General features: G+C 44.5%; 1 protein-coding gene across 2 annotated transcripts in view; it reads left to right on the top strand.

Moving 5' to 3' along the window:
* Positions 1-9,563: 9,563 nt before the first annotated feature.
* The window catches only part of LRRC49 (leucine rich repeat containing 49), a 296,862-nt gene continuing 279,565 nt past the window's right edge, over positions 9,564-26,860 (top strand). The window contains exon 1 of one of the 2 annotated variants that reach the window (XM_077263871.1): positions 9,564-9,645. In XM_077263871.1, coding sequence (XP_077119986.1) covers positions 9,643-9,645 — 3 coding nt within the window. In that variant the 5' untranslated portion in view covers positions 9,564-9,642. The other variant, XM_077263870.1, reaches the window with a different exon arrangement.

Raw genomic sequence — 26,860 nt, 5'->3', positions numbered from 1 at the left:
AATTGATAAAGCAGTTTTATTCTTCGGGTCAGTACGATTACAGCGATACCTCATTTATATTTTTTATGTTTTGGCGCTTTTATACGATAAAAACTTTTTTATATATAAAATAATTATTTTTGAATCGCTTTATTCTGAGGACGATAAGTTTTTTATTTTTTCGTTGATGATGCTGTATGGTGGCTCGTTTTTTGCAGGACAAGATGACGTTTTCAGCTGTACCATGGTTATTTATATCGGTCTTTTTGATCGCGTGTTATTCCACTTTTTGTTTGGCGGTATGATAATAAAAGCGTAGTTTCTTGCCTCGTTTCTTTTTTTACGGTGATCACTGTTACGGTTAACTAGGGGGACAGTTTTACAGGTCGGTTCGTTACAGACGCGGCGATACTAAGGCTATGTGCACACGTTCAGGAATTCTTGCAGAAAATTCCTGAGGAAAACCTGAAATTTTCTGCAAGAAATCTGCTAGAAAACCGCATGCGTTTTTTGCGCGTTTTTACCGCGTTTTGATGCGTTTTTTTCCGGACATTTCCCAATGCATTTTAAGTGGGAAATCCGCAAAAAAAACCGCAAAATTAATGAACATGCTGCGTTTTTTACCGCGATGCATTTTTACCGCGGAAAAAAACGCATCATGTGTACAAAAAGTGCAGAATTCATTAAAAATGATAGGATGCATAATATAAGCAGATTATTTGCGGTTTTATAGCGTTTTTATAGGGAAAAACGCGAAAAAAACGCGAATAATCTGCAACGTGTGAACACAGCCTTAATGTGTATTTTGATTGTTTTTTTTTTTTTTATTTAGATAAAGAAAAGTATTTATTGGAACAATATAAATGTTTTTTTCTTTATTTAGGATTTTTTTTTTTTTTTTTTTTTTTAGAGGTGTAAATAATTTTTTTTTTTACTTTGTCCCAGGGGGGACATGACTATATAGGGTCAGATTGCTGATCTGACACTGCTGTGCACTGTGTCAGATCAGCAATCTGACAGGCACAGCAGGGAGGCTTCCCGGCGCCTGCTCTGAGCAAGCGCTTGGAAGCCACCTCCCTGCAGGACCTGGAAGGCCCCCAGCAGCCATTTTTGATCCGGGCCTGCAGGGAGGAGGAGGTAAGAGACCCTCGGAGCAACGTGATCACATCGCGTTGCTCCGAGGGTCTCAGGGACCTCCCTCCCTGCGCGATGCTTCTCTATGCCGCCGGAACGCTGCGATCATGTTTGATCACAGTGTGCCGGGGGTTAATGTGCCAGGAGCGGTCTGCGATAGTCAGCTGACACCCGGCCCCGATCGGCCGCGCTCACCCCGTGAGTGTGGCTGATAGGTGATGATGTACTATCCCGTCGGTGGTCATACGGGCCCATACCACCTCGACGGGATATTACGTCCGATGTCAGAAAGGGGTTATACGGCACTGTGTACTTACAATTGCTCATTTTTCCCTTCTGCCCTTCATTTCCCCTTCTTTCCAGTTAATTATTTCCTTTTCTATTAGGTCTATGACATCACGTGAGTAAAAACAGACTGGCTGAATCCCTCCAAGCTCTATGTAGAAACAGGAAGCCTCTCTTCCCTGCATGAGTCATCATTAGAACTACAATTCTACATCACGTGATATAAAGCTAATGGAAAAGAGAAGAATTAGCTGGGTAGAAAAGCAAAATGAGCAATTGTAAGTACACAGTGATATACAATATGATGATTGCAATGTACTGTATTAAGAGGAAAACAAACCTTTCAATAAAGTTTCCTAAATAAATGAGATTCCATGCTGTCAATGCGACACCCGCTAGGGCCGTAGGGCACTTGGAACAAGGTCGGATGGTTCTTAAAGGGGTGGTCATGGCAGTGGTGACCAGGTCCATGGCCCTGGGCGTGTAATAAAAGGGATGAGTGAAATGGGAAATAAAGTTTATGGGGAGATTGGGGAATTGTTTGTGAGGCCACTTGTGGTATTCGGCCAGGGATAGCCGACGCTGCTTAAAGAGACCGCTGGGGCTGATGGTGATGCAGCTGAGATGGTTCTGCTCTCCACAGGTAGAGCTAAGTCCCAGGGCACTTATGATGTAAAAGATGGTGATAATGGAAGTAGTGCAGGGTAAATGACGCAATAAAGGGAGAGGACACAGCAAGGTGCAGTCTTCACATTTTACTCACATTTCAGATGTTATTCTCCAGCCGGGGTGCTGTGTCCTCCAGGTCAGTGGTCTAGCCAAATCTCCAGTAACTTGGGGCGCTTGTCCAGAACCCCATTAGTATGCCTTTTCCTGGCCGACTCTCTTCGCTGGTTCTCGCCTCTCCTGCCCTGTGCGTCACACCCAATGTCCCAAGCTGGTAGTCGCGGGTCCTGTCTGGTGACATCCTCACTGTCCCCTGGGCCCTCTGTATCTACCTTTAGATAGATGCATGTGGCCGTTGCACTTGCAGTCACAACAGCCTCCGGGTTCTTAGGTGGGACCTGTAGTTCCTCCACTAGATCAGGGGCCGGATCCCCCACTGTGACCTGATCCCTCCACCTGGTGATGATCAGCGTGGATGCGGGCCCCACGAGTGGTTTCCACATTTCCAGTGCCCCTAGGACCCCTTCGTTCCTTCTGGGAGCTTCTCTCCTTTCTTTCTTCTATTCTCTCTCTCTCCCGTCCTGGGAAGAGCTCCTCACAGCTCCAGTCCCCTGCTCCAACTTCTCACTCAAACTGTCAAGAGCTTCAGACCCACACATCTGCTCTGCTCCACTTCTCCTCTCACCAACTGAATGCCTCCTCCCTCCTGTCTCCCATGACAACTCCTCACTCTACACCCACACCTTCTACCTAATCCCTCCCTGGCCTGGGGAGGTCTGGTGTTGGGTGCTAGTGTTTGGGTTCTGAATAGTGTCCCCTCCTTACCAGAGAGTTGGGGCACCGCACCTTTGGATGTGGTACAGTACCTCGGTGGCGACTGGACCCTCAGGGGCGCGACATCAACATAGCATTTTTCGGTGCCATCAGGACACTATGTAGGTCTCTTACTGTTTTACAAATTGCATTTCTTGCATCAATGAAGTAACTCCGGATTGGTGCTTTATGTACTTGTACCATCCCAATTTGCTGTCCAGGAAGGGAGGCGCTGATGCCTCTTCCCCACAACCTGCAGTTGCACAGACACACCAGTCAGCAACCATGTCCAGTCCAGTGTTCAGTTGTCCCTTGTCAGCATATATGTCTGTTCACAAATTGTTTGGGCATATATATTTGTTAGCACTTTACATTGTCCGGTGCTGGACAAAGACCATTGCTGGCTTTTAGAGGCTCCTAAAGGAGACTTGCGTCTCTTTATTAAACTGTTGCTTACCTTAAAATTTCTAAATTTTGGTCGAAAAAAAAATGGCGTTCGGGTATTGGCTAGTTTCTGTACATTTTAAGCAACTCTAAAGGTACCTTCACACGAAACGACTTTGTAACGATATCGCTAGCGATCCGTGACGTTGCAGCATCCTCGCTAGCGATATCGTTTAGTTTGACACGCAGCAGCGATCAGGATCCTGCTGTGATGTCGCTGGTCGCTGAATAAAGTCCAGAACTTTATTTGGTCGTCCGATCGCCGTGTATCGTTGTGTTTGAAAGCAAAAGCAACGATACCAGCGATGTTTTACACTGGTAACCAGGGTAAACATCGGGTTACCAAGCGCAGGGCTGCGCTTAGTAACCCGATGTTTACCCTGGTTACCAGCGTAAAAGTAAAAAAAACAAACAGTACATGCTCACCTGCGTCTGCTTCCTGACACTTACTGAGCGCCGGCCCTAAAGTGAAAGTGAAAGCACAGCGGTGACGTCACCGCTGTGCTGTTAGGGCCGGAGCTCAGTCAGTGTCAGGAAGCAGACGCTGGGGGACGCGCAGGTGAGCATGTACTGTTTGTTTTTTTTACTTTTACGCTGGTAACCAGGGTAAACATCGGGTTACTAAGCGCGGCCCTGCGCTTAGCAACCCGATGTTTACCCTGGTTACCCGGGGACCTCGGCATCGTTGGTCGCTGGAGAGCGGTCTGTGTGACAGCTCCCCAGCGATCAAACAGCGACGCTGCAGCGATCGGCATCGTTGTCGCTATCGCTGCAGCGTCGCTTCGTGTGAAGGTACCTTAAGAGTCTGGGTTAGCTACTAGAGGGGAGCATTATAGCACAATGAGATTAGAGATAGGAACTCAGGAACAGTAGCAGTTAACTTAGGAGAGGCCGACTGTGGGTAAGACAGGAAGATTTCCTGGTTTTGGGTCAGTTAGGCTAGGGAGCCCAGGCAGGTCAGCTGGGCCTGGGAGCCCCAAGCTAAGCAGTGGGCCACGTAACATTAAGTGTGAAGCCCAGTCATCCAGGACAGCAGAAGTGAGAGCAGCAGGACAGCAGAAGTGAGAGCAGAAGTCACCGCAGAACAGAAACACAGGTTGCTCCAAAATGTGGCAGTTTGTACTTGGGCAGATGCCCTTATGTCTGGCGCGAAACGGACAAGGGAACCCTGATCGTAGTGAAGGTGAACAGGGAGGACGCTGCAGTACTCGTCAAGATGGGACAAACCGTGTACAACCTAAAGGACATAGGAAAGAGCACAGGGAAAGCGAAGGATATGAACTGTGCAGAATTCTGTGCTGATGCTGTAACTGATGTGGACGTGTGGCGATTGGAAACAAGAAAACTTCTACGTTTTAAGTTGATATTGGACTCTGTCTCTTTATGTGAAGAAGTGTCCCTGCATCTAAGGTATGTTTCCACGTTCAGGAAACGCTGCGTGTTTGACGCTGCGCAGAGCCACAGCGTCAAACACGCATTGTCCAGATGTTACAGCATAGTGGAGGGGATTTTATGAAATCCCGTCTCCACTATGCATGGTAACATGCAACCGGCGGCCCTGTGATTCCGGAAATGCGGCACGTCTTTTTAGATCGCAGCATGTCCGTTTACCTTGCGGCGACGCTGCGCCGCCGCAAGGTAAAACACAGGGCCCTTATGTGTGGGGTGCAATGATGCCGGATGTGTGCAATGAACACATCCGGCATCATCGCGTCTACAGAAGGGGGCGGAGCTGGTTTGCCACTCCGTCCAAACCGCCGGCCATCCTGAACGTGGACACGTACCCTAAGGGAGGCCTCTGAGAACCATGCAAGTGACAGTGGGACTGTATATACGTGATGCAGATGGTCAGGGCACGCTAAAGCAGACACCTATGTGGACCATGACTACGGCTCTTGCTGCCGCTCACAATACAGCGCTTATTCATAACTGGATTGTCAGTTACTGCAGGGTATAACAGCCGTCCGGATTCAAGAGCAAGTCATGTTCTCTGTAACCACACTGACCACGAGGATCACTGACAAAGGACACCCCTATATTCCTTAGTATTCTTCAAGATATCATATCAAAATATTTTGCTTTGGGATTTTTTGTGCGCTTTTTTCTTAGCTGGCCAATCTCATAATTTAGACCACAAATTCTCTCCCATTGGCAGCAGACTTGTCTCTCATCTCCCGTCTCACAATCAGTGAAATTACCCTCTAAGGCTATGTTTCTACGATGAGTATTTGGTGAGATTTTGACGCTGTAGATTTCCTGCAGAACTTCATTCTTCAACTTGCCAGATTAGGTTATTTGTGTTTCTTCGTTGCCTTGTGAGTGTTTTTTTTACATGTTTTTATTGCATTTTTTTCAGTTTCACTCTTCTTTTTGAATATAATTTTTTAACTAAAATTACTGTTTTGTAAACTTCCTGTTTGCTGTGAGCTTTGATAATGTTTTATTGATAATGTTATGTGTGCATGTGGATTACATCCATTTTTTTGCTGCTGAAATGTAATAAAAACCCGTATGAATTTTTTATATGTGAATATTTGGCATCTCATTAAAGTGTATGGGGGAATACTGCAAATAAAACACACACAAGATTTCAAAAATTCAACACACCTCAATTTTTGTAGTATTAAAAAAAGAAAACAAGTCCAAGAACGGTAAAGGATCCAGCTTCCAGAATATAATTTTTTAATTTAATCCATTAAAAACTTGAAAAATATACAAACTTTGCAAAAGGTTGAAGTGAACCAACGCGTTTCAAACCTTACAACGTTCTTAGTCCTGGTTCGAAATGCGTCATTTTTTATTAAATATTCAGAAAGTGAAATCTCTGTTCCCCTGTACTTTACACACTTTCCCCTGCTCCACGGCTGAATCTCTTGTGCCACCCATGGTATCTGTTATTGTCTGCAGTGCTGACTTCACATCGACTGCGCTGCAGACAATTAGTAAGCTCAGCAGCTTATAATGTCAACCCAAGCAGAGTCACTGAGCTAAGTTACTGACTGCAGCGCTATCATCGATGTAATGATGAAGTCAGTAAGGATTTACAGCACTTTTACATGGCGATATTTTTCATTAGTATTTGTTAACAGACTCCAGGAGTGGATCCAAAGCAGAGAAGAGGTGAAAGTCATTCAGTTATTATTTTTATCAGTGTTTGCTCCTGTTTTTTTAGCTGACAAATACTGATGTAAATTACTGGCCAAAATACTCACTGTGTGAATGAGGCGAGGAAGCTGCTTGTAATTCTGCTGTAATATAAGTCCTTATTCCAATAATGAGTGCACACTTGCTTGTCTTCTCTGCTCCATGATATTCAACAGAGCAGGAGCAACACCTGGGGCAAAACTGTGGCAGGCAGATGTCCGGCCCTATGACACAGTGACATGGACCCTGACTCCCAAATAAAATAAATCACACAGACGCACACAAAATAAATACACAAAGCATTGTAATTAGGTGTCAAACGTTCTCAGTTTTATTTTCATTCACATGACACCAAAAATGACACAACCCCCGACTCACGAAGAGTCACCCTCCAGCACTCAGGAGAGGAAAAACCCCATGGTGGAAACCTCTAGGAAACCATGGCTGGAGGATCGCCCTTCCCTTAGGCTTAGAGAGTTAGTGCCGATATATAACACATGTAACAAGTTTTAACATTTGTACATTTTACCAGAATCACAGAGAATGACAAATATAGACTATAAATGTGATAAACCGGATGTGGGAGAGATCTGGCTGCGATATCGGTCACCACATTGGTTTAGACCCAATTTAGTTGATCTGATTGCCCAGATGGATGAACCATTTCTTCCTTACAGATCCAGGTCCACCTCTCATAAATTTAGACTTTAGGTTACAGGGATTGTTCATAATGGATAACCCCTAATAGGAGAAATACCCCCTCCCCCTTCTCCCATCCCAATTTATCACCCATTAAAGTCAAAGGTGCTTCTATGAACTCCCAAAGGAGAGCAGCTCTTTGTAGAGGGTAACAGAAGGGGATCTTGTGCTGGGGACCCCCCTCGGTTACCTTCCCATGCCCTGGGGGTGTCTAAAGCAGACAAACCCTTTCCCTGCTAGAACCTCCAAATTTCACCAAGGTCGGCACATTACGTGGGGTGGTCAAGCTCAACGTCCTCAGGCGCATCAGTAATGGCGCTGATCGTGGCAGCGCAGCCTTCTATTATGGAATCTTCTTTATCACACTTGTTTATGACGTCATAACAGTTGTCATGGTTACTGCAGGGGCTATTACCGATGCAAGACTCAATTATTAACCCTTTCCTCATTGGTAATTCACTTCATTATAGAGGCAAATAACTGCACTTGTTACCAAGCAGGCGCCTATCATTATGGCTTCCCTTAGGCACCATAAGAAATACAGATTAAACGTACAGGTGTTTCAGGAGTGTTTTGCACTTTTTAAATCCCGAGATTGGGTTTATAGCTAGCACTTTACACAGAAAAAATAAGGGGAAGTTACTTGTAAAATAATATTATAGGGAATTACATTTCAAGCATTTTGCTAATGTACAGTTCACATAATTACATAGGTTGAACTTGATGGTCCTAGGTCTTTTTTCAACCTATCTTCAAAGTTATATATTTTATATTGCTAGATTATTTATAACTCACAATGTCATGTTTTGTTAAAAAAGCATCCAGACCTTTTTTAAATGTTGTTATAGTAACTGTCATTACTAGCTCTTGTGGTTGGCATTCCTGTCCGATTGCTCTTATTGTAAAGAACCCTTTCCTGTTTACCTGCCATAATTGTCTTTCCTTCACGTGTAACAATTCTAATTAAGGCTACTTTCACACTAGCGTCGGGCCGAGGTTCCCGACGCTAGCGTTGTCTCCGCCGCACAACGGGGGCAGCGGATGCTTTTTTCCAGCGCATCCGCTGCCCCATTGTGAGGTGCGGGGAGGTGGGGGTGGTGTTCCGGACGTACATGCGCGGTCGGAAAAAGCGGACCGTCAGGAGCAAAAAACGTTACATGTAGCGTTTTTTGGTCCCGACGGTCCGCCACAACACGGCGCAACCGTCGCACGACGGTTGCGACATGTGTCAATCCGTCGCAATACGTCGCTTAATGTTAGTCTATGGGGAAAAAACGCATCCTGCAAGCACTTTTGCAGGATGCGTTTTTTCGGCAAAACGACGCATTGTGGTGGATTGCAGTTAACGCTAGTGTGAAAGTAGCCTGACTCAGATGATACTGGGGCTAATCCTCGGGCCCGGCCTCAATGCGTAGACGGCATGGCCTCGGTACGCAGAAGGCCCGGCTGCCGTGCGTAGAAGGCCCGGTCGCCGTGCGTAGAAGGCCCGGCCGCCGTGCGTAGAAGGCCCGGTCGCCGTGCGTAGAAGGCCCGGCTGCCGTGCGTAGAAGGCCCGGTCGCCGTGCGTAGAAGGCCCGGCCGCCGTGCGTAGAAGGCCCGGTCGCCGTGCGTAGAAGGCCCGGCCGCCGTGCGTAGAAGGCCCGGTCGCCGTGCGTAGAAGGCCCGGCCGCCGTGCGTAGAAGGCCTGGTCGCCGTGCGTAGAAGGCTTGGTCGCCGTGCGTAGAAGGCCCGGTCGCCGTGAGTAGAAGGCTTGGTCGCCGTGCGTAGAAGGCCCGGTCGTCGTGAGTAGAAGGCTTGGTCGCCGTGCGTAGAAGGCCCGGTCGCCGTGAGTAGAAGGCCCGGTCGCCGTGAGTAGAAGGCTTGGTCGCCGTGCGTAGAAGGCCCGGCCGCCGTGCGTAGAAGGCCCGGTCGCCGTGAGTAGAAGGCCCGGTCGCCGTGAGTAGAAGGCTTGGTCGCCATGCGTAGAAGGCCCGGTCGCCGTGCGTAGAAGGCCCGGCCGCCGTGCGTAGAAGGCCCATCCACCATTGTCCGCCTTGGATTTCTGCTGTGGATCCTCAGATCAGACCCACCAGAGGCACGTGAAGGACCCCTCAGAGCGGGGTGGATATGCCCGACTGTGTGCGTCTTCCACAGGAGAATGAAGGCTGCACCACTGACAGCAGGTGGGGACTGGCCACCATCTTTCGGCACCTTGCAGCCAGGAGTGTTTCCAGTGTGAATGCAGAGCCCTCCATTAGGTGGTGACAGGACAGCTCAGTCTGAGCTCACACCGCACTGACCTGACAGCTCTCCTCCTGCACAGTCACTTGTATCCGCACATTTAATTACACTGCTACACACTTCATGCGCGCTACACTGACGCGCATGCGCACGTACATCTCTACAGCCGCTTTGTAGCGACACAGTTGCCATGGCGACCGGCAAGCGGCCGACTCATTGGCTTGCTGTGTGTAGGGGAACTGGGGGCCGGCGATTTCTATGGTAACAAATAGCGCCACCTGACAGATGCCATCTTCGTATTGTCTGTGAGGGGTTTTGGCATTGTCAGTCATCAGTAAAGAGGAGGCACAGTGATTGCGTGCCATTGTAACCGGCCGTGCACTACCGGGTATAGGACAACATGCTGCCCAGCAAGTACCGGGGGCGGGTGGTGTCTAATGTGAGTACTGATCACTGGGGGGCACCGAGTCACTAGTGGATCTGGGCAGCAGTGGGAGAGCTGTGGGTATTGCTGTGGATGTGCCATATGGTGGGGGGCCGCTCTGTATGGTGGGGGGCGGTGCGCTCAGGTGTAAGGTGCCACACTGGGCAGTGATGGTGGATTAGTAGTGTATGATATATTATATGGTTGAGAGTATGATATATTATTATATTGCGGAGTGTATGATTTATTATTAATATATGGCTGAGAGTATGATGTATAATTATTATATGGCGGAGGGCATGATGTACAGTTATTATATGGTGGAGGGTATGATGTAGAATTGTATGGCGGAGGGTATGATGTATAATTATTAAATGGTGGCGGGTAGGATATATAATTATATTATTATGGAGGGTATATATACAGTAATTATATGGTGGAGGGTATGATGTATAATTATTAAATGGTGGAGGGTATGATATATAATTATATGGCGGAGAGTATGATTTATTAATATGGCACAGGGTATGATGTACAGTTATATGGTGGAGTATGATGTATAATTATATGGCAGAGTGTATGATTTATTATTAATATATGGCGGAGGGTATGATGTATAATTATTATATGGCGGAGGGCATGATGTACAGTTATTATATGGCAGAGAGTATGATGTAGAATTGTATGGCGGAGGGTATGATGTATAATTATTATATGGCGTAGGGTATGATTTATTATATGGCGGAGAGTACGATATATGGCGGAGGGCAAGATATATTATTATATGGTGGAGAGTATGATATATTATATGATGGAGGGTATGATGTATAATTATATGGCGGAGGGTATGATGTATTAATATATGGTGGACAGTATGATGTAATACATTGTTGAGGGTATGATATATAATTATTATATGACGGAGAGTATGATATATTATATGGCGGAGGGTATGATGTACAGTTATTATATGGCGGAGGGTATGATGTATAATTATTATTACATGATGGAGGGTATGATGTATAATTATATGGTGGAGGGAATGATGTATAATGATTATATGGTGGAGGGTATGATGTACAATTATATGGTGGAGGGTATGATGTACTGTTATTATATGGCAGAGAGTATGATGTATAATTATTATTACATGGTGGAGGGTATGATGTATAATTATATGGTGTTACATGGTGGAGGGTATGATGTATAATTATTATATGGCCGAGAGTATGGTATATTACATGGTGGAGGGTATGATTTATTATATGGTGGAGGGTATGATTTATAATTATATGACGGAGTGTATTATATTATATGGCGGGAGGTAAGATAGTATTATGTATAATTACATGACGGAGGTTATGATGTATAACTATTGTTATTATATGGTGTAGAGTATGATGTATAATATGGCAGAGGTTATGATATTATATGGCAGAGTGTATGATATATTATGATATGGCGGAGGGTATGATATATTGTTATTATATGGTGGAGGGTATGATGTACAATTATTATGATATGGCAGAAGGTATTATGTATAATTATATGGCGGAAGTTATGATGTATTATATGTTGGAGGTTATGATGTATAATTATTATATGGTGGAGGGTATGATATTATATAGCAGAGGGAATGATTTATTATAATATGGTGGAGAGTATGATGTATTATTGATATTATATGGCCAAGTATATGATGTATACTTATTATATGGTGGAGGGTATGATGTATAATTATATGGCGAAGGTTATGATATATTGTTATATGGCGGAGTTTCTGATATATGGCGGAGGGTATGATATATTATTATTTTATGGTGGAGGGTATGACTTAATATATGGGGGTGGGTATGATTTATTATATGGTGGAGAGTATGATGTATAATTATATGGCGGACTGTATAATTTATTACTATTATGGCAGAGGGTATGATTATTATTATATGGCGGAGGGTATGATGTACAATTGTTAAATGGCGGAGGGTATGATATATTATCATATGGAGGAGTCTGTGATAAACTATGATATGGCGGAGAGTATGGTATATTATTATATGGCAGAGATTGATATATTATTATATGGTGGAGGGTATGATATATTATTATATGGCAAAGTGACACGATATGTACTGACCCAGCAGGGGGTCGGCCAGCAGACGGCTCAACACAAACACAATGGGATGGTAAAGGAGAGAGGAAGGCCCTACCAATAGGGAATGAGGGATGGACACCTCCTGAGCTCCAACCTGAGCCTGTCCCTGCACTCCCCTAATGCCCTAAGCGGGTCCTTCCCCCCACCGCCGTCAGGAACCTCGTCTCTTGCTGTCACCTCGCACTGCCCTGGCTAGTACACTGGCCGTCAAGGGCGCTAGCCTTACCACTGCAGATGGTACAACACAGGGGACAGTGACAAACACAAGACAGATGAGGTAAAAACACCAATGTTAGCTTAACAACGTTCTCTGATGCAAAGCACCGCACAACAGAAGAAAGGCACTTGGACTAACTCCACGAAACCAGCAGATTCATCACTTCAGCCAGAGAGCTCCTTAATCCAGGCTTGGTCAAAATAGATTGCTCTATCACCGACAGTCAGCTGATGCATCAGGTGACTATTTAAATGATGGTGGGAGTGGTTACTACCCACAACAGCTGACCTAGCAACTCTGCAGTTGCAGTACACAGCCAGCAAGGGAAACTGACATTAACCCCTGCTGGCCTGAAAGGAAAAAGCTTCATTTAAATCATAGTGGAACCAGAGCCGCCACGCATCAAAAAATGGATCGTGAGACGGAGTGTATGATTTATTATGATATGGCGAAGTGTATGATAAATTATGATATGGCGGAGTGTATGATATATCATACACAGTGTCATATCATAATATATCATACACTCTGCCATATAATCATATATCATACACTCTGCCATATAATAATTATACATCATACCCTCCATCATATAATAACATATCATAACCTCCGCCATATAATAATTATAAATCATACCCTCCGCCATATAATATATCATACCTTCAACGATATATTAATAATAAATCATACACTCCTTCATATCATAATTGATCATGCACTCTGCCATATAATAATAATAAATCATACACTTCCCCATATAATGATAATAAATCATACACTCTGCCATATCATAATTTATCATACACTACGCTGTATCATAATTTATCATACACTCCACTATATCATAATATATTATGATATGGCGGAGTATTTGATATATTATATGGCGGAGTGTATGATATATGGCAGAGTGTATGATATATTATATGGCGGAGGGTATGATGTATAATTATTATTATATGGTGGAAGGTATGATGTATAATTATATGGTGAATGGTATGATGTATTATATGGCGGACGTTATGATATATTATTATACGATGGAGTGTATGATTTATTATTAATATATGGCAGAGGGTATGATATGGCAGAGTGTATGATATATTATGATATGGCGGAGGATATGATATATTATGGTATGGCAGAGGGTATGATATAATATTATATGGCAGAGGGTATGATATATTACACTGTGTTCCAAATTATTATGCAAATAATATTTCCTCCTGTTTTCTCTAAATTACCTATCTGAATTGCAGTCATTGTTATTTTCCAGTCATCTTCTATTCTAGTATAATTGCAATGTTTTGGAACAAACTGCCTATGAAAACAGTATCTTTTTTAAAAAAAATAAACACTCAAAATGCATGTTCCAAATTATTATGCACAGCAGAGTTTTCAACTTTTTTTTTTTATTTTCATAAAAAAAATGGTCAATTGTGAAGTTATAAGCATTATCAGCTTATTACAAAATGAAATCAAACAGTTTTCAAGTGAAAACTTTATTCTAGGTGATGTTACATTTGCACAAAGGACCCCTTGTTCGAAAGAAGCTTCTGAACTCTCTCGTCCATTGTATTTGTCAGTTTTTGGATATGCAAATTGCCTCTGATGAAAAAAAGAGGACTTAACTCTATAGCGCCACCTATTGGAAGTAGTGATCCTACAAGTCACAATCAACCCTTTAACGAGTCGTGCAATATGACTTAGGATAAAAGCCAAATCAGTATCTCAATTCGCAGACACGGTACCCCTTAGACCCCAGTCCAGAGCCTCTCACCTAGCCAAATCAGTTCTCATGCTTCGCACTGACGAGGGCCAACAGCCCGAAACACCGTGTCTGCGAATTGAGATACTGATTTTTTTCATCAGAGGCAATTTGCATATTTAAATTCCCAGAGGAGCATTGCACGGCGAATAAGCCTCCTTACCTTGACAAGCCAGCTGGTATGTCACTCTCCATAATGAGAAATGTTACCCCTTAGACCTCAGTTTTTGGATGGTTTCTGCTTCAATTGTTTTGCATGTGGACAGAATCCCCTCCCAGAGCTGTTGCTTAGATGTGAACTGCCTCCCGCCATCATAGACACTCCTTTTGATGATGCTCCAGAGGTTCTCAATGGGGTTGAGGTCAGGGGAAGATGGTGGCCACACCATAAGTTTGTCCTCTTTTATGCCCATAGCAGCCAGAGATGCAGATGTGTTTTTTGCAGCATGAGATGGTGCATTATCATGCATGAAAATGATCTTGCTGCGGAAAGCACGGTTCTTCCTCTTGAACCATGGCAGGAAGTGTTGTTTTAGAAACTCCACATAGATTATGGAGTTCATCTTTACCCCTTCAGGGATCATAAAGGGGCCGACAATCTCTCTCTCCATGATTCCAGCCCAAAACATTACTCCACCTCCTCCTTGTTGGCGCCTTAGCCGTGTTTTCATGGCGTGTCCATCAACCAGCCATCCTCCACTCCATCCATCTGGACCATTGAGCATTGCACGGCACTCATCAGTGAACAAAACAGTTTGGAAGTCAGTCTTCATGTATCGTTTGGCCCACTGCTTGTGTGCAGTGGATAGAAGTGGTCGACAGGATGGCTTACTCACAGCTGCAAACCTCTGAAGGACCCTGCATCTTGTTGTTCTGAGGACGTTGGAGGCACCAGCAGCTTCAAAAACTTGTCTGCTGTTATGACAAGGCATTTTTGCAGCTGCTCTTTTAACCCCTTTCTGCCAGCTGACGGAATAGTACGTCAGCTGGCAGATCCCCCGCTTTGAGGTGGACCCACCTCAAAGCCGCGACATGTCAGCTGTTTTGTACAGCTGACATGTGCGCGCAATGAGCGCCAGTGGAATCGCGATCCGCCCGCACCCATTAACTAGTTAAATGCCGCTGTCAAGCGCTGACAGCGGCATTTAACTAGCGCTCCCGGCCGCGCGGCCGGAGGTGCTCGCACCGCTGACCCCTGTCACATGATCGGGGGTCAGCGGTGCATTGCCATAACAACCAGAGGTCTCCTTGAGACCTCTATGGTTGTTGATGGCCGATTGCTTTGAGCACCACCTTGTGGTCGGCGCTCAAAGTACACCTGGATTTCTGCTACATAGAGGTGATCTGTATTTCACCTCTATGTAGCAGAGGCGATCGTGTAGTGCATGCTTCTAGCCTCCTATGGAGGCTATTGAAGCATGCCAAAATTTTTTAAAAAAAGTGTTTAAAAATATAAAAAAAATAAAAAAAATATAAAAGTTCAAATCACCCCCCTTTCGCGCCAATCAAAATAAAACAATAAAAAAAAAAATCAAACCTACACATATTTGGTATCGCCGCGTTCAGAATCACCCGATCTATCAATAAAAACAAAGGATTAACCTGATCGCTAAATGGCGTAGCGAGAAAAAAAATCAAAACGCCAAAATTACGTTTTTTTGGTCGCCGCGACATTGCATTAAAATGTAATAACGGGCGATCAAAAAAACATATCTGCACCAAAATGGTATCAATAAAAATGCCAGCTTGGCACGCAAAAAATGAGCCCTCACCCGACCCCAGATCACGAAAATTGGAGACGCTACGGGTATCGGAAAATCACGCAATTTTTTTTTTTTTTTAGCAAAGTTTGGAATTTTTTTTCACCACTTAGATAAAAAATAACCTAGACATGTTAGGTGTCTATGAACTCGTAATGACCTGGAGAATCATAATGGCAGGTTAGTTTTAGCATTTGGTGAACCTAGCAAAAAAGCCAAACAAAAAACAAGTGTGAGATTGCACTTTTTTTGCACTTTCATCACACTTGGAATTTTTTTCCCGTTTTCAGTTACACGGCATAGTAAAACCAATGGTATCGTTCAAAAGTACATCTCGTCCCGCAAAAAATAAGCCCTCACATGGCCATATTGATGGAAAAATAAAAAATTTATGGCTTTGGGAAGGAGGGGAGCAAAAACCGAAAACGAAAAAAACTCCGGGGGTGAAGGGGTTAACCTTACGTAGTTGCCTGTTGGAAAGAGTCCTCAACTTTTTCTTATCAGCACGCACACGTGTTACATCAGCTACATACTTCTTGATTGTGCGATGATCACGATGAAGTGTCTTGGCAATGTTGATTGTAGTCATACCTTGACCTAAATACTCCACAATTTGTTGCTTCTCAGCAGCCGACACATCCTTTTTCTTTCCCATTTTGGCAAAAAATGCTGCTTAATAATGTGGAACAGCCTTCTTAGGGCTGTCCCACACGTCCAGATAATTCCGGTACCGGAGTTATCCGTGTCCGTGTGCCTGGGAACTCACGTAGGCCATACGTGCGGCACACGTGTGCCGCCCGTATGGCGAGTGGGTACCACACGGAGCGTGTGGTACCCACGCGTGTGGTACCCTGCATCGCGCTGAAGCCGCGATTCATATGTTCCCTGCAGCAGCGTTTGCTGCAGAGAAAATATGAAGAATAGTGTTTAAAATAAAGATCTATGTGTCCGCCGCCCTCCCACCCCCTGTGCGCCCCCCCCGCTGTTCTGAAAATACTTACCCGCCTCCCTCGCTGCTTCCTTGTCTGGCCGCGGCTTCTAGTGTATGCGGTCACGTGGGGCCGATCATTTACAGTCATGAATATGTGGCTCCACCTCCCATAGGGGCGGAGCCGACTATTCATGATTGTAAATGATCGGCCCCACGTGACCGCATACAGTAGGAAGCGCGGGGCAGAGAGGAAGGAGTGACAGCCAACGTGGGAGCGGGTGAGTATTTTCTGAACAGCGGGGGGGGCGCACAGGGGGTGGGGGGGCGGCGGACACATAGATCTTTATTTTAAACACTATTATTCATATTTTCTCTGCAGCAAACGCTGCTGCAGGGAACATATGAATCGCGGCTTCAGCACCATGTGGGTGGGACAGCGCTTACTGTAGCGCTGTCTCCTGCACGCACACGGACCCCAGACGGAGAACGTCCGTGTGAGGTCCGTGTTTTACACGGACCCATTGACTCTATTGGGTCCGTGTAATCCGTGCGCTCCCACGAACACTGACATGTTTGGCACACGGAGACACGGTCCGCATAAATCAATGACATCTGAACAGATGCATTGATTTTTATGGGTCTACGTGTGTCAGTGTCTCCGGTACGTGAGGAAACTGTCACCTCACGTACCGGAGCCACTGACGTGTGAAACCGGCCTTAAGTAGTCTTGCCTTTATTTGGACACACCTGCCAAACTAATTTGCACAGGTATCTGCAATTGCTTTCAGTGATATAAAGAGCCCTGACACACATCACCATCAATGAGTTTAAGGCCGGCGTCACACTGGCGAGTTTTACGGACGTATGAGCGCAGAAAATACACCCGTAAAATACGCATAACACACGGCCCAATGATTCTCTATGGCCCAGCTCCTATCAGCCGTATTTTACCGATCCGTATTATACTGTCTTCTACGGCCGTACAAAATCGCAGCATGCTGCGTTTGTCACCATAATGCGCAAAAAAATCGCCAATGAAAGTCTATGGGGGCGAGAAAAATACGGATTCCACACGGACCAGCAGTGTGACTTGTGAGAAATACGCAGCGGTGTTAGTGAAAAGCCGGTAATTCAATTGCCGGCTTTTCATTTCTCCTTCCCAAACCCGACAGGATATGACACATGGTTTACATATATAAACCATCACATATCCCTTTTTTTTTTGCTTATTCCACACTACTAATGTTAGTAGTGTGCATGTGCAAAATTTGGGCGCTGTAGCTTGTAAAATAAAGGGTTAAATGGCGGAAGAAATTGGCGTGGGCTCCCGCGCAATTTTCTCCGCCTCAGTGGTAAAGCCAGTGACTGAGGGCAGATATTAATAGCCTAGAGAGGGTCCATGGTTATTGGCCCCCCCTGGCTAAAAACATCTGCCCCCAGCCACCCCAGAAAAGGCACATCTGGAAGATGCGCCTGTTCTGGCACTTGGCCACTCTCTTCCCACTCCCGTGTAGTGGTGGGATATGGGGTAATGAAGGGTTAATGTCACCTTGCTATTGTAAGGCTGGGGGCAGATGTTTGTAGCCAGGGGGGGCCAATAACCATGGACCCTCTCTAGGCTATTAATATCTGCCGTCAGTCACTGGCTTTACCACTCTGGCGGAGAAAATTGCGCGGGAGCCCACGCCAATTTTTTCCGCCATTTAACCCTTTATTTTACAAGCTACAGCGCCCAAATTTTGCACATACACACTACTAACATTAGTAGTGTGGAATATGCAAAAAAATGGGATATGACATGGTTCACTGTATGTAAACCATGTCTCATATCCTGTCGGGTTTGGGAAGGAGAAAGGAAAAGCAGGCAATTGAATTACCGGCTTTTCACATATCTCGCGCTGAATTAAATATAAATACAGAATATATGTGTCTCAATGACATATATATACTGTATATATGTTTTAACGAACATTTGAGCACATAAATCCATTAGATGTCGGTTTTGCAAGCCTGCGAGAAAATATCGCAGTACGGATGCCATACGGATTACATACGGACGATGCCATGCGCAAAATACGCTGACACACCCTGCCTACGGATGACATACGGATCACTATTTTGGGAACATTTCTGCATATTACGGCCGTAAAAAACGGACCGTATTTACATACGCTGAGTGTGACGCCGGCCTAAATGACAAACAAAAAAATTCTAACCTTATCACTCCTAAACTCTTTGTGCATAATAATTTGGAACACAGTGTATATGGCGGAGAGCATGATCTATTATATGGTGGAGGGTATGATGTCTAATTATATGGCGGAGGGTATGATTTCTAATTATTATTATATGGCGAAGGGTATGATGTATCATTATAGGGTGTAGGGTATGATGTATTATTGTTGTTATATGGTGGAGGGTATGATGTATAATTTTTATACGGTGGAGTGTATGATATATGGCAGAGGGTATGGCGGAGTGTATGATTTATTATTATTATATGGCCGAGGGTATGATCATATTATATGGCGGAGTATATGATATATTATGATATGGCGGAGGGTATGATATATTATTATATGGTGGAGGGTATTTTGTACAATTATTATTATATGTCGGAGGGTATGATACATTATATGGCAGAGGGTATGATGTATAATTATATGGCAGAGTGTATGATTTATTATGACATGGCAGAGGGTATGATCTATTATTGTTATATGATGGAGGGTATGATATTTTATTATATGTCGGAGGGTATGATATAATATATGGCGGAGGGTATGATATATTAAATGGCGGAGAGTTTGATCTATTATATGGTGGAGGGTATGATGTATAATTATTATATGGCGGAGGGTATGATGTCTAATTATTATATGGCGAAGGGTATGATGTATAACTATAGGGTGTAGGGTATGATGTATTATTGTTGTTATATGGTGGAGGGTATGTTGTATAATTATTATACGGTGGAGTGTATGATATATGGCAGAGGGTATGGCGGAGTGTATGATTTATTAATATATGGCAGAGGGTATGATATATTATGATATGGCGGAAGGTATGATGTATTATTACATGGTGGAGGGTATTTTGTACAATTATTATTATATGTCGGAGGGTATGATATATATATGGCAGAGGGTATGATGTATTCAAGAAAAAAACAAAAAACAGGCAGAGATGCTTACCTGTCTAACTGGGCCTCAATAAAATTGCACGAACGGTGCAGCGGACCCAAGTACAGTGCTGTGCAAATTAATTGGGACAAAGCAAAAAAATAAAATGTTATAATGCACTGTTACATACTAATTCTGAAAATTACCTTTTTTCACTGGTTAGTTGACCAAGATTGATTTATTATATATTAACCCTTTTCTGCCAGCTGACGGAATAGTACGTCAGCTGACAGAACCCCCGCTTTGAGGTGGGCTCCGGCGGTGAGCCCACCACAAAGCCGCGACATGTCAGCTGTTTTGTACAGCTGACATGTGAGCGCGAGCGGAATCGTGATCCGCCCGCGCCCATTAACTAGTTAAATGCCGCTGTCAAGCCCTGACAGCGGCATTTAACTAGCACTCCTGTCACATGATCGGGGGTCATCGGTTCATTGCCATAACAACCAGAGGTGATCGTGTAGTGCATGCTTCTAGCCTCCTATGGAGGCTATTGAAGCATGCCAAAATTTAAAAAAAAAAGTGTTTAAAAATACAAAAAAAATAAAAAATATATAAAAGTTCAAATCACTCCCCTTTCGCCCCAATCAAAATAAAACAATAAAAAAAAAATCAAACCTACACATATTTGGTACCGCCGCGTTCACAATCGCCCGATCTATCAATAAAAGCAAAGGATTAACCTGATCGCTAAATGGCGTAGCGAGAAAAAAAATCAAAACGACAAAATTAAGTTTTTTGGTCGCTGCAACATTGCATTAAAATGCAATAACGGGTGATCAAAAGAACGTATCTGCACCAAAATGGTATCATTAAAAACGCCAACTCGGCACGCAAAAAATAAGCCCTCAACCGACCCCAGATCACGAAAATTGGAGACGCTACGGGTATCGGAACATGGCGCAATTTTTTTTTTCTTTTTTTAGCAAACTTTGGAATTTTTTTTTACCACTTAGATAAAAGTGAACCTATACATGTTTGGTGTCTATGAACTCGTAATGACCTGGAGAATCATAAAGGCAGGTTAGTTTTAGCATTTGGTGAACCTAGCAAAAAAGCCAAACAAAAAACCAGTGTGAGATTGCACTTTTTTTGCAATTTCATTACACTTGGAATTTTTTTTCCGTTTTCTGTTACATGGCATGGTAAAACCAATGGTATTGTTCAAAAGTACATCTCGTCCCGCAAAAAATAAGCCCTCACATGGCCATATTGACTGAAAAATAAAAAAGTTATGGCTCTGGGAAGGAGGGGAGCGAAAAACGAAAACAAAAAAACGGAAAAAGCTCCGGGGGTGAAGGGGTTAAAACTGTTTGAATCACTGACTGGTAACCAACTTATGATTTTACTTAAAAAATGCTTTGTCCCAATTAATTTGCACAGCACTGTAAAATGGCAACTGCACAGGTGCAATAATACCAAATGAAACAGCCAGCCTTCAATCAGGGATTGGCCGTGTGGCACACCAATGCAAAACAAAATATACTTTGTGGCAATGTTCACACAAGGAATGCAGAGCATCTGGTTCTCAGCCTATTAATGACGCGCTATGGCGGGCTGCCCAGTGCTGACTATGATGCATCCTGTGTGAACAGAGGCCACAGTTTACAGAACCATTTGGGCCCAACTGCACCCCGAAAAAAAAAAAATATAACGTGCAAAAAAAATATCAGTATATGTAAGGTATTGGTTGATATTCTGGCCATAATATGTAAGCCGGCAACCCGAGTCAAGGGTCCTTACGTTTGCCAGTTCTATTCTAGCATGAAACCCACAAAAAGAGGAAAAAATCATCCAATATTCAAGAAAAAACAAAAAACAGTCAGAGATGCTTACCTGTCTAAATGGACCTCAATACAATTGCATACCTCCCAACCGTCCCGGATCTAGCGGGACTGTCCCGATTTTGACAGTCAGCCCCGCGATCCCGGGCAGGACATTAGTTGTCCCGCAGTGGTTGGGAGGTGTGCTGCAATATCATGCTGTCAGCCTCATCCCTGCACCCGCAGAGCTGCCTGAGCACAGCACACCACATATTGGCTGCTTCGTGGCCACAGGACCTGTGATGAGGTCACAGGGGGGAGGAGTCAGGGGTCACATGATTGGGACCTCCGTGGATTGCAGGACCCGGCTGTGCTGGTTGCCAACTTGCCATGGTGCTGGATGAGGTAAGCTGCCGTGTGTGGGGTCAGGAGGTGTTTACAGTGTGGATGTAGCGGAGCCGTGTGTGTGTAAGAGGTGTATGGAGCAGAGCCGTGTGTGTATGAGGTGTACAGAGCGGAGCCGTGTGTGTACGAGGTCAGGTGTATGGAGCGGAGCCATGTGTGTATGAGGTGTATGGAGCGGAGCGGTGTGTGTATGAGGTGTACGGAGCGGAGCCGTGTGTGTACGAGGTCAGGTGTATGGAGCGGAGCCGTGTGTGTACGAGGTCAGGTGTATGGAGCGGAGCCATGTGTGTATGAGGTGTATGGAGCAGAGCGGTGTGTGTATGAGGTGTACGGAGCGGAGCCGTGTGTGTACGAGGTCAGGTGTATGGAGCGGAGCCGTGTGTGTGCGAGGTGTACGGAGCAGAGCCGTGTGTGTACGAGGTGTACAGAGCAGAGACGTGTGTACGAGGTGTATGGAGCGGAGCTAAATGTGTACGAGGTATACGGAGCTGAGCCGCGTGTGTACGAGGTGAGCGGAGCACGTGTGTACGAAGCGCAGCCGCGTGTGTAGGAGTAGCTATGTGTGGCCATTATACGGTACGAAGTATCATGTGCGGCCAATATACAGTATGGAGAATCATGTGTGGTCATTATACAGTATGGAGCATCATGTGTGGTCATTTGTTGTGAATTCTGCTCTTGGGCTCCCTCCGGTGGTTGTAACTAAGTGGTAGCGCTGCTGTCTCTGAATCACAGCATTTACCAGGTGTTTTCACTTTTTGCAATTTGGACAGGGATATTTAGTCTTGCTTCACCCTTTAGTCAGTGCCAGTTGTCCATTGTTCCTGGAGGATTCACATCCCTGCCTGGTCTCTTCTGCTTTGCAGTTCTTTTCAACAAAGACAAGTTCTGGCCTTGATTTTGCTGTCCACATGCTGTGGTCTTATTGTTCAGTTATTTTCCATGTTTTGTCTTGTCCAGCTTGGTCTGTATAAGGATTTGTTTAGCCAAGCTGGTATCTCTGGAGATGCAGATATACCCTCCATGTCTTTAGTTAGCTGTGGAGTTGTTGTATTTTCTGTGGGTGATATTTTCTAGTGTTTTAATACTGACCGCATAGTACTCTGTCCTGTCCTTTCTGTTTAGCTAGAAGTGGCCTCCTTTGCTAAATTCTCATTTCAGTCTGTGTATGTTTTTTCCCTCTCCTCTCACAGTCAATATTTGTGTTGGGCTGCCCGTTCTTTGGGGATTTTATCTGAGGCAAGATAGTTTTCCCTTTTCTATCTCTAGGGGTAATTAGTCCTCCGGCTGTGTCGAGATGTCTAGGGAGCGCTAGGTACATTCCACGGCTACTTCTAGTTGCGGTGTTAGGTTCAGGGTCTGCGGTCAGTACAGGTACCACCTCCAGAGTACGTCCCATGCTGCTCTTAGGCCACCAGATCATAACAGTCATTATACAGTATGGAGCATCATGTGTGACCATTATACAATATGGAGCATCATGTGGGGTCATTATGCAGTATGGCGCATCATGTGTGGCCATTATACAGTATGGAGCATCATGTGCAGTGATTATACAGTATGGAGCATCATGTGGGGTCATTATACAGTATGGAGCATCATGTGCGGTCATTATACGGTATGAAATATCATGTGCGGCCATTATACAGTATGGAGCATCATGTGTGGCCATTATACAGTATGGAGCATCATGTGTGGCCATTATACAGTATTGAGCATCATGTGTGGCCATTATACAGTATGGAGCACTGTATGGCCATTATACAGTATGGAGCATCATGTGGGGCCATTATACAGTATGGAGCACTGTGTGGCCATTATACAGTATTGAGCATCATGTGTGGCCATTATACAGTATGGAGCATCATGTGCAGCCAATATACAGTATGGAGCATCATGTGGGGCCATTGTACAGTGTGGAGCATCATGTGGGGCCATTGTACAGTATTGAGCATCATGTGTGGCCATTATACAGTATGGAGCATCATGTGTGGCCATTATACAGTATGGAGCATCATGTGGGGCCATTATACAGTATTGAGCATCATGTGTGGCTATTATACAGTATGGAGCATCATGTGCAGCCAATATACAGTATGGAGCATCATGTGGGGCCATTGTACAGTATGGAGCATCATGTGGGGCCATTGTACAGTATGGAGCATCATGTGTGGCCATTATACAGTATGGAGCACTGTGTGGCCATATTTTTTTGTTTATAATTATTCTTTATGAAACAGTGTGATCAGCAGTGCTAAATGGGTGTGGTTGGGGCATGGATATGGGTGTGGCTAGTTATGAATGGGTGTGGTCAGAGGCGTGGCCTAAAATTTGCCGCGTTGCGCGCCGCAAACTTTGTCCCTCTTTCCCATCTTCAAAAGTTGGGAGGTATGCAATTGCACTAACAGGGTGCAGCGGACCCAAGTAAAATGGCAACTGCACAGTGGCCTCTGTTCTCACAGGATGCATTATAGTCAGCACTGGGCACGCCGCCCAGTGCATTCCTTGTGTGAACATTGCCACATACAGAGTATATTATTTTGCATTGGTGTGCCACACGGCCAATCCCTGATTGAAGGCTGGCTGTTTCATTTGGTATTATTGCACCTGTGCAGTTGCCATTTTACTTGGGTCCATTGCACCCTGTTAGGCCAGTCTCACACGTCCAGATAATTCCGGTACCGGAAAAATCGGTACCGGAGTTATCCGTGTCCGTGTGCACACCTGGCACATCAGTGTGGCACACGTGCGGCAGCCGTGTGCCGACTGGGTACCACACGGACCGTGCAGGAGACAGCGCTACAGTAAGCGCTGTCCCCTGCTTTGGGTGCTGAAGCCGCCATTCATTTTTTCTCTCCAGCAGCGTTCGCTGGAGAGAAGGAATGAAAAATCATTGTTTTTTTATTTTTTTTGCGGTTGAAATAAAGTTCCCGGTAACCAACCCCCTCCCACCCCCTGTGCGCCCGCTGGAAATAAAATACTCACCCAGCTCCCTCGTTGCTTCCTCTCAGCGCCGCAGCTTGTCCTGTATGAGCGGTCACGTGGTGCCGCTCATTACAGTGATGAATATGCGGCTCCACCTCCCATATATATTTATATCTCATACAGAGATAGATAGCTTAACCCCTTTACCCCCAAGGGTGGTTTGCACTTTAATGACCAGGCCAATTTTTACAATTCTGACCACTGTCCCTTTATGAGGTTATAACTCTGGAACGCTTCAACGGATCCCGGTGATTCTGACATTTGATTTCTCGTGACATATTGTACTTCATGATAGTGGTAAAATTTCTTTGATATTACCTGCGTGTATTTGTGAAAAAAAACGGAAATTTGGCGAACATTTTGAACATTTTGATTTTTTCCAACTTTGAATTTTTATGCCCTTAAATCACAGAGATATGTCACACAAAATACTTAATAAGTAACATTTCCCACATGTCTACTTTACATCAGCACAATTTTGGAACCAAAATTTGTTTTTGTTAGGGAGTTATAAGGGTTAAAAGTTGACCAGCAATTTCTCATTTTTACAACACCTTTTTTTTTTTAGGGACCACATCCCATTTGAAGTCATTTTGAGGGGTCTGTATGATAGAAAATAACCAAGTGTGACACCATTCTAAAAACTGCACCCCTCAAGGTGCTGAAAACCACATTCAATAAGTTTATTAACCCTTCAGGTGTTTCACAGGAATTTTTTGAATGTTTAAATAAAAATGAACATTTAACTTTTTTTCACAAAAAATTTAGTTCAGCTCCAATTTGTTTTATTTTACCAAGGCTAACAGGAGAAAATGGACCCCAAACTTTGTTGTACAATTTGTCCTGAGTATGCCGATACCCCATACATTGGGGTAAATCACTGTTTGGGTGCATGGCAGAGCTCGGAAGGGAAGGAGCACCATTTGACTTTTCAATGCAAAATTGACAGGAATTGAGATGGGACGCCATGTCGCGTTTGGAGAGCCCCTGATGTGCCTAAACATGGAAACCCCCCACAAGTGACACCATTTTTGAAAGTAGACCCCCTAAGGAACTTATCTAGATGTGTGGTGAGCACTTTGACCCATTAAGTGATTCACAGAAGTTTATAATGCAGAGCCGTAAAAATAAAAAATCATATTTTTTCACAAAAATGATCTTTTCGCCCCCAATTTTTTATTTTCCCAAAGGTAAGAGAAGATATTGGACCCCAAAAGTTGTTGTTCAATTTGTCCTGAGTACGCTGATACCCCATATGTGGGGGGGGGGGGGAACCATCGTTTGAGCGCATGGCAGAGCTCGGAAGGGAAGGAGCGTCATTTGGAATGCAGACTTAGATGGATTGGTCTGCAGGCGTCACATTGCGTTTGCAGAGCCCCTAATGTACCTAAACAGTAGAAACCCCCCACAAGTGACCCCATATTGGAAACTAGACCCCCCAAGGAACTTATCTAGATGTGTTGTGAGAACTTTGAACCCCCAAGTGTTTCACTACAGTTTATAACGCAGAGCCGTGAAAATAAAAAATCTTTTTTTTTTCACAAAAATTATTTTTTAGCCCCCAGTTTTGTATTTTCCCAAGGGTAACAGGAGAAATTGGACCCCAAAAGTTGTTGTCCAATGTCCAATGTCCTGAGTATGCTGATACCCCATATGTTGGGGTAGACAACTGTTTGGGCGCACGGGAGAGCTCGGAAGGGAAGGAGCACTGTTTTACTTTTTCAACGCAGAATTGGCTGGAATTGAGATCGGACGCCATGTCGCGTTTGGAGAGCCCCTGATGTGCCTAAACAGTGGAAACCCCCCAATTATAACTGAAACCCTAATCCAAACACATCCCTAACCCTAATCCCAACGGTAACCCTAACCATACCCCTAACCCTGAC

This window comes from Ranitomeya variabilis, chromosome 5 (assembly GCF_051348905.1).
Source record: "Ranitomeya variabilis isolate aRanVar5 chromosome 5, aRanVar5.hap1, whole genome shotgun sequence".
Classification (NCBI taxonomy): Eukaryota; Metazoa; Chordata; class Amphibia; order Anura; family Dendrobatidae; genus Ranitomeya; species Ranitomeya variabilis.
This window is presented reverse-complemented; position numbering and strand designations above follow the sequence as displayed.